The sequence below is a fragment of the Melozone crissalis genome, unplaced genomic scaffold (assembly GCF_028551555.1).
Source record: "Melozone crissalis strain CALT ecotype California unplaced genomic scaffold, PUWL_Pcris_2 ptg000029l_1, whole genome shotgun sequence".
Lineage (NCBI taxonomy): Eukaryota > Metazoa > Chordata > Aves > Passeriformes > Passerellidae > Melozone > Melozone crissalis.
The window spans coordinates 12372534-12393273 of record NW_026535807.1 but is presented as its reverse complement, the minus strand read 5'-3'; the positions used below and the strand labels follow the sequence as shown (position 1 = coordinate 12393273).

Genomic DNA, 20740 nt, shown 5'->3' with positions numbered 1-20740 from the left:
TGGATTTTAAAGTGTCAGATGTGAATGTACCTAAAGAAATTGCAAAGACACATCAGTTTTTTAAAATTGAGTGTAACTTGTCTTTTTTAAATTTATCTAGTCACATACAACTTGCATTTAATCTCTGGAATACAAACACATTATATAGCTTTCAAAACAGAGCCATGTTTATCTTACTGTTCTGTACAGAGTGGGGCTGGGGAGACCCCAAAAGAGAAAACTGAGAGCTCCTCCTTTCTGGTGCAATTTGCAGCAATTAATGAGTCTTTGAAACAACATCTTCTCTACATTCAGAATTGTAGAGAAGATGTTGTACATTCAGAATAGTATTAATTGAATTCACTGTTTTAAAAACAACTATAGAATCCATCTTTTAAAATGAAGACATAACTAACCAGACAGCTCATAAAACACAGTCAGCTCTTGGCCTTCATCACTGAGTACAAAGCCTGACAGAAGATGTCAACAAACCACCTCTATTCCTGCCAACAGGTTAGGTTCATTTTTAATTTATGCTTCTTGTAATAATTAAGTTCAAAGTCGGGAAAGAAAAATATGAGTTCTTCATACTAACCAACACAAGAGGATATTCTGAAATATTTGCACGTATTTTTTTGTCACATATTTTTAGTGAGTTTCTGTTCATAATGACAATGACCCTAACACTCCTATTCATACAGGTTTTCTCTTTCCACATCAAAAGAAACGAGGCTGCTGAAGAATTTCCTTGTGTAGTTTTAAGGCAATGGAATGACAACCTAATACAGAAAAGCTGTCTTTTGTATCCCACAGATTTGCAGGTGACCAAATGTATTCAGCTTGAAAGATATATATTCAAATCATTGTCTTTTACAACACTTAGCTATTGATATTTTCAGGGCCCCACAGGAAAACACAGTTAATTTAACCAGTTCACCTCCAGCCTACCTTCCCCCACAAAGGAAATATCAAATTACAAATCACCCTTTGTTTCTGATCTTCTGTTTCCAAATACTGCAATGTGTAAATATTCCCAAAGAAATACCTTTGTGTTCCTTAAAGACTTTATCACCAGCTCCCTCTACAGACATAGAATTAACTAAACATATGTAAGAACTACTTTTTTTGGGGGGGGAGGGAGGCAAGGAGAAGTGTCTTCCTATCAGTATTAGAGTATTAGCTAGAAACTCAACTGTAATAGATGCTGAACAAGTGTATAAAATAAAACAGACTGTTTATAGGAACAGATTCTGGAGTCAGTGAAGAGGAATCATGACCAAGGAGAAGAACCTTTAGAAAGAGAAGCAGGGTAAACACACAGGAAACAGATGGTTACAAGCGGTAGATCACTGGGTTTGGGGGTTTTTTACATTAAAAAAAAAAAGGTGCAGTTCACATACACACATGCGCCCACAGAGAGAATCAAGATGTTTCAAAGAGATTAGCAGAAACTCACACTCAGTGTCCCCTGCTCTGCCAGTGAGGAGCTGCACTCAGGGATGGAGCTGCTCAGGGCAGCTGTTCCAAGGTGGCCCCAGGGACACTGCAGAGGCAGGAGGCCATGCCCAGGGCAGAGGGAGCTGGAGGGGTTCGATGGCTGCATGGGATGGGCACAGGTCAGTGATGGTGAGCAACCCCCTGTGCATGGCTTGTTTGTCTGTGCCTTCTACTGCAGTCACTGCTAGTGCTGGGAAAAGCTGGGATTGTAACAAATAGCCTTTGAGTCTTGTGAATTCCTTTAGTGCTAGCTAAAGCAGGACAGTGCTGAGTCCTGAATAAATGTGTGCAAGTGGTTCCTGCAGCCTTTAAGACCATAGCCTGAGCAATGCTGATAAGAAGCTGCATCTCAGCCAGACCACGCTGGGGTGCACTCAAAGAAAAGGTACTTTTCTTTTTTGGAGGCCTCTGACCAAAACAGCATGATCTGAGGAACAGAATATTCCCCAAATGACCACCACAGACCCTCTGATGCCTACTCTTCTTGAAGCTTATTTATGTCAGTTATTTGAATATGCAAAAGAATTCGTGTGAATGTTCAGCATGTATGTACGACTCTTGGGAAATGTAATGAATATGTAAAAGCTACAGAGATTTAAACCAGTGTGTTAGGTAGTGGGTTAGGCAGAAATATCCCCCTCACCTAAAATCTGGCACCTAAAATAAAAGTGATGCTTCTTCCTAATACTGAAATTAGAGTGCTAGAGAGTTTTATTTCTGACTTTTGGTGACACTATCATTGTCATTAGCAAGGGGTTAAGCTATGACAACTTTGAAGGAGGGAAGGTAGTGTTTTCCTTTACTTGGCTTGTTAACATGTTTCATATTTTTCAACAAGAAATTTTGACTATTTCTGCAACTTTTGTGGGTTTTTTTCAGAAGATAATAGAGAAGGAAAAGAAAATACATCAAGATGATGCTGCATATCTGAATGAGAAAATGAGGCTCTATAGCATGAATAAGAACTAAGACAGATGACAAATTTCATCCTTGTTCTAAACTATACAAACTCATTTATTTTATATTTACAAGACAACACTGAAGGAGATGTTTTCATCCTCTATAATCATAATTTCAACTTACAAATGACCAAAACTTGAGTTAGGGATGGTGAGGCCTCCTTCCATAGCGTATTAGTTACTAACATAGGTGATCCAAGCCTGATCACCTGTGTTAGTTATCACCCTGATAGCAGGCACTCTCTAATTCATGGAGGGGGGCCAGGGAGGGGAAAATGAAAGGAAGTTTAAAAATTTCACATACCAAAATGTGAAGGCCTGGTTCCTTATTAAAAGCTACACAGATTCACCTTCTCAGTACCAGTGATTCCTGTTCCAGCCAAGTGAGTTATTCACACACTCCAAAGTGACATTTTCTATTAAACTTATTTTTTTAGATTTCACCAGGATAGCCCATAAAGAAGAATACAAGATAGTTTTAAAAAACAGATGGACTGACAGATTTTCACATTCCTTTCCTACATCAAAGTAAGTAAAAGTTACAGTTTTAAAACATTCTGCAGCTCTTTAATAAAGAAATATATTTTACCCCCTCTATACACTCCCTGTGAGCACTCAATTTATTTGTCAGAGTACAAAAGCCTTGTCATCAGCCATGCACTCACACACATTCATAAACAAAATACCATTGAGGGCAGCCTAAAGATGTCATTACCTTTTACTTGGATAAAAATTTCTTGACATTTAACTGGTATTTCAGAAATGTTTGTTTTAACTCCCTACCTCAGCTAACAGTTATAATAAAGAGACATGTAACATTAAAAAGGCAGATAGGACCCAATAGTCATAACCAAGTATTCAGTAAATGTTTTAAGAGACACACTATCAACAAAAATTATTTGCAGCATGACCTAGAGACAATGCAATCACATGTACAAGATGCAGGTTATAGCTTTAACCAGGATCCTAGTGAATGATGATCTCTCACTAAAAAAAAAAAGAAAAAATGAACCCCCAGCAAAAATGCACCAAGGAGTAGCCTTAGCTTAGTAAGGTGTTTTTTGAACAACCTCGGCTGCTATGTCCTTATGTGATCCCAGAAAAAAGCCAAGGGCGGGGTGGGAAGGGGGAAGGAGAGCAGCCAGGGAGGGAGTGGGCACAGCCCCTCATCCGAACCACGGCTGCCACCTCGTGGGCTCCGGCCGGGAGCAGCCCCAGCGCTTTTCTTTCTCAAGGCAAAATCGAGAGGTTTTTGATCCCGTCCAGGATGAGGAAATGCAATCCATACTTAGTTTTGCAAGACATAATGATTGAACATATGTTTAAACTTGCATTTGCCTCTGGGGCATATTTTCTTCAGCTACAAAGCCCATTTCATGTATGCGTGAGGCAAAGTCAGCAGCTGGTGAGTGCACTTACTTTAACCATTTCATCACATTCTCATCCCTCACTGTTTGTGGGTGTGCTGCAGAGCCTCATGAGTCACCTTCTCCTGGATCTTCATCCACTTCCTTTAAGGGACTGCTCTCAGGCTGCAAGGCCCTATGCAAGTGATTCCCTTGTAGCAATTTTCAATTCTACTCCTCCTTTTATGGGCAGTGAAGCACTTTAAATAAACTGGGAAAGTTAGGTAAGGCAGAAGTGATTTTACATACATACAGTAAATATTTATCTGCTTTATTAAAAGTAGTAGGTGATGATTGTTATGTTATGCTAACTGTCCTGAATATTTTTTGGCTTTCCAAGAAAAGCATTTTCTCACTTTTTAATAAGGCATACTAGAAAGCAACTAATTCAAGGCCTCTTGCAGATAAAACTAATTTTACACAGCTATCTGAAATGTTAATCTGTAATTTATGGGGCTTCCTTTTTGCACACAGTGTAACCTTGTATTCCCTGAACATGCATGTGCCTTTTGTAATCAAACATCTGCAGTTAAACCACACTTGACTAGAGCCAGTTTAATTCAGTCCTTCAGTATGACTCATTTCTACTGATTAAACAAGGATATAGGAGAAACAGGGAAAGTTGTGAAACTTGTTTCTCTTCTTACTGTAATTCCAGACACATAATTCTTCCTTCATCAACTGGCAGCTGGCAAAAGCTGCAACAGAGCCATGATGATTTATTGTCACGAAACCTGACTTCCCACACAAGCTACGAGTCAGCCTGTGCACTTGTCTGCCTGAGGTACAACAGGCAGCAATTCAGCTGCTCCCTCCTGATCCTCACTGAGGAACAAGGGCTGTGTGATTAAAGCCACAGGCATTAAGGTAAGATCTATGTGGTATCTGCATTGTTCCTTATTAAGTGAAGATGTGGATTTTCAGCTGCTCACCAATGCTTTCCTTCTTGCTTTTACTCAATCAAGGAGATGTCAGTTCAAATATTGTTTTCATCTCAGTTGACTCTGTTATTTCTTTTTCATTATTGACCAGATTAACTTATTAAAACAACACTTCAAATACAGGTTGTACAATACTCCAGAATAATTACTTTTTCTATACCAAAGACTTTCCAGACATCTGCACACCAAGATATGACAGTAAACTGCTCTTTTTCAATGTATGCAATGATGGAGCTGGGTTTAAAGTTGGTTTATGCAATACCTAAATTCAGTATCTAAGCATGTCTTCCTTCTCACTCTGGACTGGAGTTTCAATAGCTTCCCCTCCCCACAAAGTCACCAGTCTCAGATTAGAAAAGAAAGTTGAAACAAAAAGAGTCTGTTACAGCATAAAACAAAAATGAAAAGATGTTACAAAGTTTCTATCCTCAAACTCAGTTTAACCCAAGTCATAAGTACAGAGGCAGAACGCATTAGAGTCCACATATAACAGTGCTTGTTTGGTTAGTTCTAAGACTTATTTATTCATAACATGAACAGTTTTCAGAGAAATTTTGTCTAAAAGTGATTAAAACTCTGTTATAGAAATAGCAGCATACTTCATAAGGAACATGGCAGAGTATTTGGAGACAGAAATATAAAGCCAAGGCACCAAAACTGTCATGAGACATCCAGGACCCAAATTTCAATTATTAGTTTTAAAGGGATTAAATACTCCCTGACTAAATCCTAAGTAACATCATGAAGTGACTAGCAAGATTTCATCCAGCCTAGAGGAAGCATGTTATAAAATCCACACACAATAACAACACCTGGAAAATCTCCAATTCTCCTGCACATTTGTTTTGAAAAACAATGTGCCAGCCAGCTACTTTCACAGAAAGCCTGGATGAATTGACACAGTTCCCACTTGCTCCTAATCTTTAGTTCCTTTCTCGCAATTTTCAACATGAAGACACTGAGAATCTTCCAAATCAGGAGCTTCTACAACTTCAAGACTCTCAAGCCTCAGATGTTCAGCACTCTTGCACACCAGCTCAGACAGCTGATATTGTTGATGTTATGACCATCCACCAAGTTCCTTCACCTTCCTGCTTATCAAGAGCAGCTTAATTTGGTTTGCACATGAACTGTGCCACAATACCCTGCAGTTATCAGACACTCACAGCAGCCACACTTCTGCTGCTACCAGCACTCTTCTGCTGCTGTAATCCCGTTTATGTATGTTGGGAGGGAAAAAAGCAACACAGTGAAGTGACGCATGGCAAGTTTGGGAATCCAATTCTTTTTTCATCAGGTAGATGCACCAAACTATGCAGATGCAAAGCACTGATAAAGCAGAATGGCAGCCTTGGTAAATGGCTGTACAAGGTAACGGGGGTTCAGCCAATTATTTACTCTCCCCTCTGTTTCTAGGGGGCCTTGTGCAACATCAAAGTCTTTTATGTGCATCCTAAGTGATGTTTGAATGCTAGATAAGGTCTTGCTCAGAGCTTTTCTCTGTGGATGCTTTTGACTTAATTGAATATATTACCCTGCCACGGTACACTTTTGACAATAGACATTTCTAATCTTCCTATGACTAACACCAGTCCTTACCAAGACTCATATTTTCATGAAAATACACTCAGAACCATCAGAATGTAAATAAGTTCCAAGAATCAGACAATGAATAAACAGCAATAAAAAAACAATGCTGTAAGGCAGCGCACCATTGCACTTTATGAGGCTGAGAAAAATAATGTTCATTCAACTGTAGTATTCACAGAAGCCCAGAATAAAAAATAGTATTTTAGAAACCTAACCAGACATGCACCACACTGCTACTGATAAGGAGGCCCAGGGAGGACTTTATCTCCAGGTTAAACAATCTCAATTCCCTCAGCTGCTCCTCATCACACCTGTGCTCCAGCCCCTTCCCAGCTCCCTTGCCCTTCTCTGGACACACTCCAGCCCCTCAATGTCTTTGTGTACTGAGGGGCCCAAAACTGAACCCAGGATTTGAGCTGTGGCCTCAGCAGTGCCCAGGACAGGGGGACAATCACTGCCCTGGTCCTGCTGGCCACACTGTCACCGATACTGCCAGGATGCCACTGGCCTTCTTGGCCACCTGGGCGCACCTGGGCTCATGCTCAGCTGCTGCCAACCAACATCCCCAGATCCTTTTCCAATGGGCAACTTTCCAGCCACTCTGCCCCCAGCCTGAGTGCTGTGTGGGGCTGTTGTGACCCAAGTGCGGGATCCATCTTGACCTTGTTGAACCTCACACCACTGGCCTTGGCCCATGGACCCAGCCTGTGCAGATCCCTCTGCAGGGCCCTGCTACCGTCCAGCCGATCAACACTCCCACCCAGCTTGGGGTGCAACCTGCAAATTTACTAAGGGTGCCCTCCATCCCCTCATGGAGATCACTGATAAAGACATTAACCAGAACTCACCCCAGCTCAATACCACAAGCAGGATATAAAAATCAGCAAAAGACATCAAATGAAAAAAGTGTGTGTGTCCATTTCCTACCCCTCAGTAGATTTCAGTAGATTTGTGAGCCAGGAGGGAAGCCCACAGTGCTTCCTCATCCTGTCCTTTTATCCAAAGATTTTGTTGAGAATGTTCCAGAAGAAATGTTTAAAAGAAACTACTTTCAGGTATTATTATGCTGTTAGTTTAAATATTACATTAAAACCAAAGCAAAAAAAAAAAAAAAAGATTATTTGATTTCCTGACAGCATGCAACAGGAAACAAAACATTCATTTGCTAGTATTTCTTTAATTCTTTAGCTTTTCAAGAGTATTTCTGAAACAACAAAAATAACATAAGGTAGGTTTTTATTCATATGGGTGTTATGCTTCCTGTCATGAATTTACTGGTTGTTTGCCACATGGTAAATAAATAATGTAAAAAATCCCTAGCAAACAACAGCAGGTAAAAACCAGCAGGCTCTCAAGAAAAGGCTCATTAACCCAGGTGGAATAGTCTCAAAGCCTTTTCAACACCCTGTTCCCTTCAGGGAAACAAAGCAGGTGCTAGAAATTCCATGGTCTGTGGCAATTTTCACCAAAAAATTGTTATGAAGTGTAAGCATTTCTCCACATCTACCCTTTAACATTGCAATTGCTTTTTTCCAAATTGCTTTCTATACACAAAGTAGAAACTATTGGCTTTGTAAGGTCTCCCAGGGCAGTAATCTCAGGAGCCTCAGAGCTCTGAGGGTCCTGGTACCAGCATGGCCCAGCACCCCAGCAGCAGGGGGAGATTAAAACATTTGCCATTTGTGACAGATTCCCTGAGCACAACTGCTGCACTGCTGAAATGAACAGGAGTTTTTCCACAGCCCATCCCCCATGACACCCTGTATCATGTCATCTGCTAAAACCTCAAAAGCAAAATAAAAAATTTGCCTTTTTCCTTCTCTGTTGTTAAATAATGCAGACTTAATGTATCAGTTAAAACAAATAATTATTTTATCTAATTTTCAAACTACATCTCCCAGTATTGCTGCCTACTAACCTCTTAGAAAATTAGAAGCAATGCTTACCAAATTTTTTCTTGTTCCTTTCCTCCTCTGGCACACTGGTTTATTACAGCAGGGCTACTCATGGTAAGACCTGAGCTTTCAGAATTCATTTTTTTTCTACAAAAGAACAATAACAAGAAAAAAAAAATGCTATTTAAGTAAAGACTGTGGTTGCTAATTAAGTAGAAAATGGAAACTTTAAGAAAACCAAATACAGTATGTTTTACTCATTTAAGAAAATGTCCTACATCAATGTCATTAATTGGATGAATACACTGAGAAGGATTTGGCAGTTTTATGGACTTGCTAGTTATGCCAAATCCAACACTGATTGTCTTCTGTTTACTTTTCTGAACACAGGCCAAGAGAGTTGATGTCAGCAAGGCTGTGAGCAGGGCTGTGCACCATGGCAGCTCTGCTAATTCAGAGCAGCAGCACAGCCAGCACTGCTGGGGAATGATCCACACACACAACATGGGGAGAAAACTTCCATTTCTAACACAAAGATTTACAGAAGCTTTTCAGCATATTTTAATAAGTTAAGATCATACTTTGCCACTTTGCAGAAAATAACCATTCATGGCTCAAGTCCCTCTCTGAAACAGCACAGACACATTCCAGTTGCAATAGCAATTCCCAAGTTACGCCACCTACAAAAGGTCTCTATGGTCAAATAAGTTTCCAGTAAATGACTTGCATGGCAAGAGCAAATGAAGACTACATGATGCAAGTTAATTCCACCAAGAAACAGTAATCATTTTTAGTAACAGGATCCACAATGTCAACCTGAAACTTGGGAATCCTATAGCTTCCTACCCACTCCCACTTTCTTTTAAGGAAGGGAGGATATTTTTAGCTATAAGTCATCTTATTCAATTTGATTTGACACCTAGTTTGTATCGTGATCAGCACAAGACCTAACTGATTAACAGAAACCAGGTTCAACTGTATATGAAATAAAACCTACTAGTACATAACCAGAAAATCAGCTGTGCTTGGCAAGATAACAATCCCTTACTTTTTTCAATAGGTACAAAGAACCATTAAAAAGCTGGTTTAACCTGTGTGAAACCTGGGTCAAAATCTGACTTGACAGATTTCAGGGACAGCATGAAAAGCTGAGCACAGGGCACACATCCCATCACTGGCAGGTAGATAAGGCCAACCTGCACAAACTAAATGCTCTGAAGAAAATGCTCATCCTGGTTTCAAAAGTCTGCCCATGCAGGAGTGGATAAGCAGCCCTGGCAAAGCCCCTCTGAGGGCAGGAACACAGACTCAGCCATCTAACCTCTTTTTGGATCAGTACTTGACCTCAAATTTACTCCCGATTCTCAAGTGGATCATTTTAGAAGAAATTAAGAAAAACAAACAAAAATGCCACAAAAAAAATCACCAACACAAAACCTTTTATTTCTAAAAGTGGTTCAAGCAGCAACACGTGTTGAAAACGAAATTATTACCTGCCTCTGTAGTCCATAATAGCACAGGAAAAGTTTTTCTTAAATACATGTTAAAGCAATATTGCAAGAGTCCATACTTAACATCTTCTGCAGAGTTCCCCTTTCTGAGGCAGCAATTTCCTAACCTGGGGAAAGCTCAAATTCTTCAGTGATCACACAAGTTATGGCAACAAGAGTTTTACCTCCTCTTGCAGGCACCTGTACCAGTAAGATCAAAGGTCCAGGGCAAGGTTACAAGGAGTCCATTAACTCTGAGTTGGAAGGTCAAAGATTCAGATTACAAGGCCCCAAAGGTTGTCATTCCAGAAAAATATGGCACAACTTCCACTGTTTTCTAGTGGGCTGGTACTAGAGCAGTAGTAGCTCAGCACTCTCCTCCCCACCCTTGGAAATCCCCAAGCCAATACTCCATACCTGTCTCTGCACTGAGGCTTCCACACTCAAACTGCAGCAAAAGCAGAGGCCAGAAGTGATAAAAGGTACTGTTTAAAAGTTATTCTTTTCTATGAACAATTGATGATAAATGCTGACATAAATCCAGCAGAAAGTAAATTAAATATGGCATTAACCTAATTTATGTTCTGAGATGCTCTGCAAAAGAAAACCACCTAAAGTAACAGAGAGAGAAATACACATTGTCAAACTCCCCAACTCCCCCACGTTCCCAGGCTGATATCTGAGAACAGCAGCAGCACCCTGAGCACCCTGAGTGACTTTTGTGCATCAGCTGCCCACATCAGCTTCTTCCAAACCACACTCCTGGTTCCTATGGAGATGGAGGCACTGCCAGGGTTTGGAGGCCACCTCGGGACTGCACCCAGCAGCTGCCCCCAGCCACACCTGGAGGTGGGACAGCAGGGACTCAGACAAGCTTTGGGGACACACGTGTCACATTGTTCCTCTCAACAGGTGTGCACAGCTCCTTGTTCACTCTCCACCAGGAGCAACAGGAAATTAAACAGCTGATCCCCACAATACTGACAAGTTTTATGGCCTTGTCAAAACACCAACGGGTTTTTAGTTTCTAAATGGCAAACAGAAAATTGCTATCTGTCAACACTTTACAAAGCCAGGGATACCAAGTGTTACCAGTACTTCTCTTACTTGAAAGTCCTTTCAGAGAAAGATTCTCAGCCTGTAGATTCGTTCCTTACTCATGTACCACAGAGCTCCCTTAAAACCCTTTTTTGAGAATAAATTATTTTTTTGTAAAAATCAAAATATGTACAAGAGGAATACATTTTTCAGGCATTAAGAATATTTTATGGACATATTTCCAATGAACACATACTGCTTCAGTAGGTCTAAAATAAAACTGACTTTAATTTTTTTTGTGTAAAGAAAATTGTAAGGCTTATATTATTTAAATTTTTTTTTTCATATTCAAAGTGAGCCACACAAAATGGAAGCTAAAACTAGCAAAGGAAAAATTTGTATATGTTTAAAAATATATTTATGCACACAGTCCTAATACTACCACTATCCTCAGAAATCACCCTCCAGTAACAAAAACATCTTAGAAAATGCAATGCAACTCAAGAAGCAAAAGAACAATGTTCAGAAAAAAGACATTGTTCACAGGTGCCTCTTTCTGTATCACCATCCAACTCCTGTTTGGACTTGAACTCTACGGCACAGGCAAGGTTCATGATGAAACTTGAAGGAGGAAAATAAATCCATCATCTTCCCTTCTAATACTCGAAGCCAGATGCTAAGACAAGTCAATGAATATTAATTTAAGAGAGTGCTCAGACACATTCTGCTCCTCAGCCTCTGCACACTGAACCTTGCCTGTTCCAGACAAGGGGCACACTCCTGGATCAGGTGCTGCCCTGGAGATCAGGCTGTGCGGTAACAGCAGGAAGTGAGCAGAACAAACACATGACAAAACAAAGCCAGAGAGTTTATCCATAGTTTATCTATAAACTGTAGATAAACTAAGTTTATCACTACTCTCTCTGTCTTACTGAGGAAACTTGAAGAAACATCCTTGCTGGTTTTGATGAGACATCTGAAATTCAGGATACCTAGTCTTCTATGACCAACTATAGGTTGCCAAACACTAGAGTCCCCAGAGAGAAACATGAACCTTAAAATTCTCTTATGTTCTCTTCTATGCTTCCATTAAAAGTATTAACTCTGTTTTATACTGTAAATTCTGTTTAGAGTATTAACTCTGTGAAGCCTAATCAGCCCACCTGCCTTAGAGTAGATTCTTACATCACACAATGGCAGAGAAAAGCCTAGCAGTGGTAAGCCACTAGCTCAAATACTGACAAGTGCATTAAATTTAAGTATATTTTATTCATTTGTATTTAATTTCGGGAGTTCTGCAACTGCCCTTAAGGGAACAAAGCAAAGCTGGGGAAAGGGCTGTAGTGTAGCACAGCACTGAAGCCCCTGAATACCTGCACAGAACAGCACTGCAGCATTTCTTGGAGAGAAAAACATGAGAAAGTTCAACAAAAGTATTCAAGTCACAACACCCCATAGGCTCAAACCTGACTTATATCTGGACAAACGGGGTAAGTATTACCCAATCTCACTAAAACTGATTCCCTATACAAAGTCCATTCTCTCCTCCACCTTTTTTTCCCCCCTTCCCCTTGCGTTACTAAGTGTAGATACACTTTGATCCTCAGGCTAAAAATATTTTTTGCCTTTCCCTCCACACCCTATTTGTATCTCTAGACAAGATAGTCACAGTAGCTGTAGTTAAAAAATAACATATCATTCAACAGCTGTTCCCTACAGTTAAAGCAAAAATAATTTATATCTTCTGATGAAACACGTTCCCACAGTTCCTCACCCTCACTAGAATGCTTTGCATTGTTGAAACAGTATCTTGTTATACTTAGCTGATAGGAAAACCATGAGGAAAAAAAATCTTTTCTGAACTCTAAGAATCCTCAATGCAGAAATGATTCTTCTTCTTAATGAAAAGAAGGCAGTAGCAGCACTCTGTAATGGGCAAAAATGAGCATCTACTACAAGGAAAAAATTGTGTTACCCATCCTCACTGTCTGCAGCAAATGTCTCTGTGCTCACACAGCCTGCAGAGCTGGTTACCTGTTAGCAGGTTTAGTGTGACATCTCTGAAGAGGCCATTCCTATTTCCTCACCAGCTGCCTGAAATCTGCTGTTTCTAGTGAATGGCCACGTTCACCCTTTGTGAAAAGCCACCTTTCCACACCCAAAGTGGCAAACACGAGTATCTCCCATCCCCAAAGCACTCAGGCAGCTGCCGCCTTAGGCAAACAGTTTGCTAAAGGGCACATTTGAACTTTAAACCAAACTTCACTGTTGAACTGCATAACAATAAATTCTAAAAACAATATTTTCTTCACATTGTTTTCCTAAGACTCTCATATAGGGGAGCTGCAAAATATTTTCATGCCACTACAGCAACACTTCAGTGAAACCAGGTGAAAACTCAAGAAGCTCTTGAGGAACATTTCAAAGGAGCAGCCAGTGCTGAGAATTCCACTTTGTATGAGCACTTCAATCCAAGCCACCCATGCAGCCTACCATAAACTTGGTTCCACACACACCATGGTTGTTTCAAGTTTTGACCTCATGAACACATGAGGCATGTTATTATTTACTCTCTTGAGGTCTTTAAAAATGCACCTGATAATCTAAAGAATGATGTTTTAGAGGACCTCTTCAAGTCCCTATTTTTGAGAGTTTTTATTCCTGTTCTGAAGGCATCCTAGTAAAAATATATGCCTTCTGTCTCTTCAGAAGTGCAGTTAAATTTTATACAGGTACTTGACAGAAGCATATACACAAAGACATTTGGAGGCAGCACTTCAGAGAACCAGAGATGCTGCACATTTTGGTGAATCTGTCACAACTCTTCAAGGTGACAGAGAAGCAGCTTTAAAATAATGGAATGATCCTGCTGCACAGCAAGTGCTGAGTTTGGCTCCCTCTCCCATAGACACACAGTTGCTATAGACAGCAAGACAGTTCATCCAGCATATAGAAAAGACAATATTTAGTTTTGAGAGACCATTAATGTTGTACTTATTCTCAGCACAAAGTACATTCAAAGGCAAAACACAACTATTAAATAAATAAACAGAAAAAAGTTCAATCCAGGCTGAAGCCAGAGCACTGACATGAAAGGGTGCTCCATGCTGGAGAAATAGAGCCCAACATGAGACAACACTATCAACTATCAATAGATCCAGTCCTTTGGCGAACTGAGCCTTTGCTCTTTTCCCTTAAACATACCAAAAGAAATGGAAGGCAACCAATAGCATTGTAATCCAGCTAACACTGCCATCAATGAAAGCCCCTGGAGAACTTTCCCAGCATCAAAGAGAGGACAGGGTTACATCTCAGCTTTCAGAATCATGATTAAAAAGAACAAGAAATAATTGAGAATGCTGGTTTAGTCTGTCTTGCACACCAGCATATTAAATAATCCAGTCCATCACTGCCAGGAATAGAGGAGCAAGGACTCACCCACACTCTCCAATCTGCAGTTACCAGGAGCTGCCAGTGATTTCAAGTCAAACTCCAGCAGTGCAGGGCACAGTAGGAATGTTTGTGAGCTGTGTTGTCCCTTTTAGGCACAGTAGTTGATTGCATTACCAATTTAAAAAAATTCAAGCCTTCGGTACTCTTCTATCTTAAAACATGCAACCAAACCACTCATCTGATTAGGACAAAACTGAACATTGTAAAACACTTGCAAAGACTTCAACAAAGCATTTTAAAGGGAAGGTTTAAAATGCAGAAGGATACACACACAACATGAAATTTACTGTTTAAGCAGAATACAGAGAACACCAAGTACTATATTCTATTCAACACATACAGGTATCAAGAATTTTTCTGTCATTGATGTTGAAATAACATATGCTGTCCTACAACAAATCTGTTTCTGGACTAAAAGATGCAGATGTTCCTATTTCAAGTCTCTGGCTTCAGCACCAGGCAGCAACCAAAACAGCCCATCCCTTCTACCAGCATCCAGCACTGCCCATTGCTCTACCCTTTACCCCTCCCCAAGTTTTATTTCTTTTCAGCAAAGCAAGCAAACAGAACACATCAGGATGATAATGCACCCTCCACTGGACACTTAATGCCAGCCTTTGGTCAGTTTCCCATGCAAAAGGTTATCTGACTTTTATCATAAACTATGATTTCAAATGCAAATACAACTACTTTTAAGCTAAACATATTGTATTGTGTTTTGCAGTTGACACTAAGCAGGAAAACAATGTTGAGAGGTCCTTTCCAAAGAATATGAGTATTTATGTTCTCAATTTAGTGACTCATACAACCAGCAATTTGCGATTTATTTAACTCTATCCTCAAACTTCTGTATTTGAAAGCAAACACTAAGTTTCTATTTAAAAGTTGTAACAATAAAGCACAAAGATTTTTTTCTGTTTTTTTTTTAAATCTAGATTTTATCTAGAGGAAAATTACTTCCAGAAGTATCTTTTTTGCTGTTTCTGTAAAGAATATTAAAAGGGCTATATAAAGCTAAGTCAATTTAAGGAACAACGTACTAAACAAAAAAAAAAGCATTTTCTGAAACTAGCACTGAAATTAAACCTTTTTCATGGTAAAGGCAGACTCAGAAAAACAGAAGAAAAATTATACACAGCATGCATGCCCAGTATAAAGTTAAGGCAACCACTGTCTCTTTTCTTCATATTCTCCTCATCCTTTCAGCATATTCCTGCTTCCCTCATAATAGAGGTTTATCTTCACCAAAATACATTAAGAACAAAGTAAAACCAAGAGAAATACCACTACATTTTTCTCTTTATCAGTATCATCACTGCCAGGAAACAGCAGCAGGTTAAAATTTTATCTGCATGGAAGGGTATCATATTTTCTGCCTAAAATTAAAATGATGATGCTTTTAGCCTACCATCTTAACAACCATAATTACTTTATTCAGGATTATTGCACAGTTCAATACAATTCAAGTTTGCTTTGCATTTATATTCTTGGTTATTTGATACATTGAAAAGCAGACAGAGTTGTATTGCCCTAAAATTTAATTTTTCCAGCTTTTCTGACTGTGCAATTGCTAAGCACAGTCAGAATCCAAACCTATATGGGAAAGTTTTCAGAACCCAAGCCTACATGGGAAACCTTGCAAGACCACCCATCCACACAACAATCAACTCACTTGAGTGAGATTTTTCCTTGGCTATTAATTACTTATATCTGTGGAGCATCAACCAATGTTAACTTTGACAGCACCTATTTCTGTAAGCAAAGTATTTCACCTAAGAACCTCACTGTCCTGGGGGGTGTCAGGGCTGGGACACCCTCAGCACTGCACATGTCCACACAAACCTGCTGCTGCTGCAATTCCCACCTGCCTTTTTTAACCCTTCCCAAGTAAAGGCCATACATGAGCAGAAGGAGTCAGTCACCCCCAAAACACACCCTGTCCAAAGAGCTGCTTGTCATCTTCAGGAAATCAGTGATGGTCCTGACAAAACCTTCTGAAGGAACACTAAATGAACACAATGTTGTATTAAAATAAAGCCAGTAGGATTCCTGATACAAGACACACAGTGTAATGGGCATACTCTTCTCCTCATTATAATACTGAAAATTAATTTAGGAGAAAGGGTGAAGTGTTTAAAATAAACTACAAAAGGCTGCACTTTAACAACTAAAACGTCTGAGAGATGATAGCAGCAGAGCAGCTGTTCTTGTTCTACAGAAACCACACAAGTCCAGATAATTCCTGCCAACTTTCCAAGTTTATGTAAGCTCCAGCAGTGTAAAAGGCAGTAAGCTTTTCTGATTGCAAGTTGTACCTCACAGTGATTACACCTGCAGAGCTATGAGGGCAACTACAGGACTGTGAGGGTAATTAACTCTACAGGAAGGGAAAAAGCAAGAACAATAGTATGGGGCACCTTCCTAGTTACATTTCTGATTGCATGTATAATGACTTAACACAAAAGACCAAACCCCCTCTCATTGCTAAGAACGTAAAGCTTCTACTTCTTGTCCAGTTTAAACAATTTTTAGGAGGAATTGCTGCATTTTACTGCTGGCCATACCTTCAATCACTGCCCTCAGCAGTGGTCTGGGTAACACACAAGTTACTGCAAAGACCTCTCCAGCCAGGCAGCAGCCTCCCCTCGGGCCACTGAGCAGCCCTGATTAGGAAATAAATGAAAAGTAAATGAATGTACACACCCCTGTGTTGGGGTATTAACAGCCTGGTCCTTGGGCCAGGAACCCTTTCAGCTGATCCGGGCTGTGCCAGCACTGCGGGTTAATCATTGCCCACATTTGGGTACCTGACAGCCCATCCCTGCACGTTCTGCCCCGGCTGGCACTCGAGGGGAGAACAGTGTGTGTGTGTGTTTGCACATCCCCTGTGCCACAGCTGGGGTGGAGACCAACACAGCCACATCCTAAATAAACACTTATTTCAGAATAGCTACCTTATAGCTGTTACAGTCATAGGAAAAGCAGGAGGTGAGTTGTAATCACACACTAATGGAGTGTATTTACCAAGTCCTTTATTTTCCAATTTTTTTAGATACTACACAACAGTAAATTTACACATTCCTAAGGACTCATGCAAGGCCTCAGCCTTTTGTTAATTCCAGATTTCATATGACCTGAACAACTGGAATCCACAACACATCCCCACAAGTTGAGAGGCACACTTTGGTAACAAAGCAAAGACACATTAAGAGGTTAGTTGAGTTAAACAAAATAGTCCTCCACAAATATATCATTCACCAGTTTCCCTCCGTATTTCACAGCAATTAAATGGCAACCTATTATTTCTCCAAATGCAGCTCTCACTCATACACTGAGTATAAGTTGTCTTCAGTAATATACAGCACCTACACAGAGTTCCAAAAGGATTCTAAATGCATTCATTATAACATTTGCAGCAGGGGGCAGATGCTCTCAAAAAAAAACCCGTCAAAAACCAAAAAGAAATCCAGAAAATTTCATCAAAGAAGACTGTTCAAAAACCTAAACCACTGAAACATACAAATAAAACACCAGGGTAAACAACATTTAAGAGGTCAGGTTAATTTCCTTCAACACTTAAAGCAAAATATTTAAGACAGGAAAAAAAGAAACACTCAGGAGCTTTTTAACACACGCAAAAAGCTCCTGAGTCAATATGAAGGAAAAAAACTTCTGAGTCAATATGAAGGTGTTACACATAAACCCCCGAGCAGAAGCGGGTGTCACCCACTTCAATTCATGAGCAGCAAAACAAAACAGTTTTGTTTAAGGCCACGTGGTTTCACTTGCCACTTGCTGGAAGCAACTCCACATAATACACCTCCAAATTATGTGCACACACAACTCCCACAACCTGGAATCAAGCCAGAACAACTGTCTACAAAAAAACAGTGCTGAGAAGAAGTGAGCTATTCAAAACAGAGCAGAGGTCTGTGAGAATGTGCAGGGAATGATACCGAGTGTTACAGTGGGTCACAAGGCCTTGTCACACTGCTAACCCATACACACCGCTCCCATGGACAGTGAATGGCATCTCTGTTCAAAACAATGACATTTTATTTACTCACACTGTACTGACACTGCCTAACAACTATTTACTGAGAACAGGTATTATATCATACATATGAAAAATTTAAATAGGACTCAATCCACTCAATGACAAGCCAGAGATATACCTGGGCATTCCCTTACCTCATCTGCACGAGGGCAGCTCTGTTTCACACACTCTACCACCTACATTGTGCAAGCAGTTATTCTGCAATAAATACTTAGCTCCACTCGTTTCCAAACCCCATGGGTTCTCCTATTCTGAACTCAAATTCTGTACAGGTACAACATCCATCTCATAACTTGTTGCACTCAGCAGACATCTGTACGTGCTGCAGAACTGAGTATGCAACCAGAGTAATGCCATAGCAAGTGTTTGATGATGAGGGAATTTCCTCTGTCCTTTAACTGTGAAAATGTACTCAATGATAACACTGAACCAGAAATTGCATTAATAAATGTAGTCATACATGGAAAATGTACACAAGAACGTTTATACAGTCATAAAATTTAAGAACTATATAAAAGCTCAATTAAAAAAATGAATTTCAGGAAAAAAATTACCGGAGTTGAATTTCTTGCATGGACGTAAATGGTTCCGCAGCAAATCACATCTCCTGGCCGCTGCCGAGCCCAGCACTGAGGAGCAGCAGCGCTCTGACCGCGCAGCCACACGAGCCGCCCGCGCCTTCACCTGCGCGCCGCAGAGCCCGCGCTGCGCCCCTCACAGCCGCTGCCTCACTCACAGTCCGCCGCGGCCGCGGAGCCTCGCTCCGCACGTGTAACTCCCTACGCTCCCTGAGTGTTTTTTTCCACTTTCCTTTCGGCCCGAGCCTCCCCCGCTCCTCGCCCGAGGCGGAGGGAAGGGCCGAGAGCCGGCTCTGGGCCCCGCCGAGGCAAACAGCAGCGGGGCACAGCCGGCCCGTGACAGACACCGCGGGGCTCAATGCGGCCAGCTCGGGGCACCGCGGCCCTTCCCTGGAAGCCGACGCCCGTGCGAGATTCGCCACTAAACAAACGCTGAAAGTTCTTCAAAAGCATAAACGAACAGAGGCACCCGAGAGGGAGCGGGCTGAGCGCCCGCCGAGCCCGGAGCCGCCCCCTCAGGGCCCCTCACGGGGCACGAGCGGCGCCCGCACCGAGCGGGGCAGCGCGGAGCTGCGGCCTCCGCTGCCCAGGGCATCAGGAGCGGGGCGAGGAGCTGGAGCAGGACCGGCCCCGTTCCAGCCAGCAGGAGCTGCCGGGAGTCCCCTCCCGACCCGCCGCTACCGCTCCGAGTCCCGTAAGGCGCGGCGGGTTCCCCCGGAGCGACCTCCTCTCAGCTCCGCCACCGCCGCCGGCTGCCCCAGGAGAGCCGAGCCCGCCCACCTGCCCGGCCCCAGGGGACAGCACTCACCTTGCGCCCTCCTGCTCCTGCCCCGCTCCGGGCATGCGGCTGGCGGAGCTGCCGCCCCGGCCCGGCAGCGAGAAGGGGCTGCGGAGGGTGGGCACGGGGAGCCGGCGGCAGCGGGCGGGACGCGGTCCGGGGACTCCGGGCGGCTGTCACGGCAGGCGGAGGCAGGGCTGGGTCTGTGTGTGTGCGCTCGCCTCGCCCCGCCGCCCGCCCCTCTCCCCGCCCTGCCCTCCCGGATCCTTTCCCGGCTCCAATCTGCTCCTCGGTTGTGTGTCCTGTCTTTCCTTTCCGCTCCGGGTCACTTCTGCACGGCTCGCCCCGGCTGCTCGGGCCCACAGCAGCTGCGGCCGCAGGCCCGACCGGACTGACCCCTGCATCTGCCGGGGCTGCGGGCTGCGCTGCCCCGGCCTCCCCCCGGGGAAGGAGAAGGGAGCCAAGCTGGGGCTGGGAACAGCGAACGACTCAGACCGACCAGAGACAGGCAAAGGACATCGCACCACGCTGATTGTCTCAAACGAGATTCACAGCAAGTGACCAGGAGCTGGTCCCATTGGGTCAAAAACTTGTGGAAAATAGCGACAAATAATGTACAGGTGGCAACAGGCCACGTGTGTTTTGGACAAAATAGTAGTATGGAAATACACTCAAAAGCCCTATTGACCTGGAAAACCATAGCAATGTGAAGATGGAGGTAGATGATGAGCACTTCAGATGAGGAATTCTTTCTAGTCTATGTTTGTACTGTGCCTGGTAAAGATCATCTTCTTTTCTTGGACCGAAGTCAGTATAATAATAATAAATACTAACAATTACATCACTTAAAACAAATACAAATTCAAAAGACATGTAGGTGGTAGGACTCTCACAGCAGTAGCATTGCAAACATAAAACAGCCAGTGGAAAAACAATAATAAAGGAACTCATCACATTTTGTAGCCCAGACCCCAGAAACACTTGACAGCAGAACAAATACTTAACTATGGCTTGGCCTTACTTTCTAAACCAACATCTTGTGGGGAGATTTCATCTCTCAGTTGTTTCTAATTGCCCAG

General features: G+C 42.0%; 1 protein-coding gene across 1 annotated transcript in view; it reads right to left on the bottom strand.

Annotated features, from left to right (window-relative positions):
* ARHGEF3 (Rho guanine nucleotide exchange factor 3) overlaps positions 1–19771 on the bottom strand; it is a 107599-nt gene extending 87828 nt beyond the window's left edge. Inside the window, exon 1 of the mRNA XM_054280828.1 lies at positions 19692–19771. Within this exon, the coding sequence (XP_054136803.1) occupies positions 19692–19726 (35 nt within the window). The 5' untranslated portion in view covers positions 19727–19771. The remainder of the gene's footprint in view (positions 1–19691) is intronic.
* Positions 19772–20740: the final 969 nt, after the last annotated feature.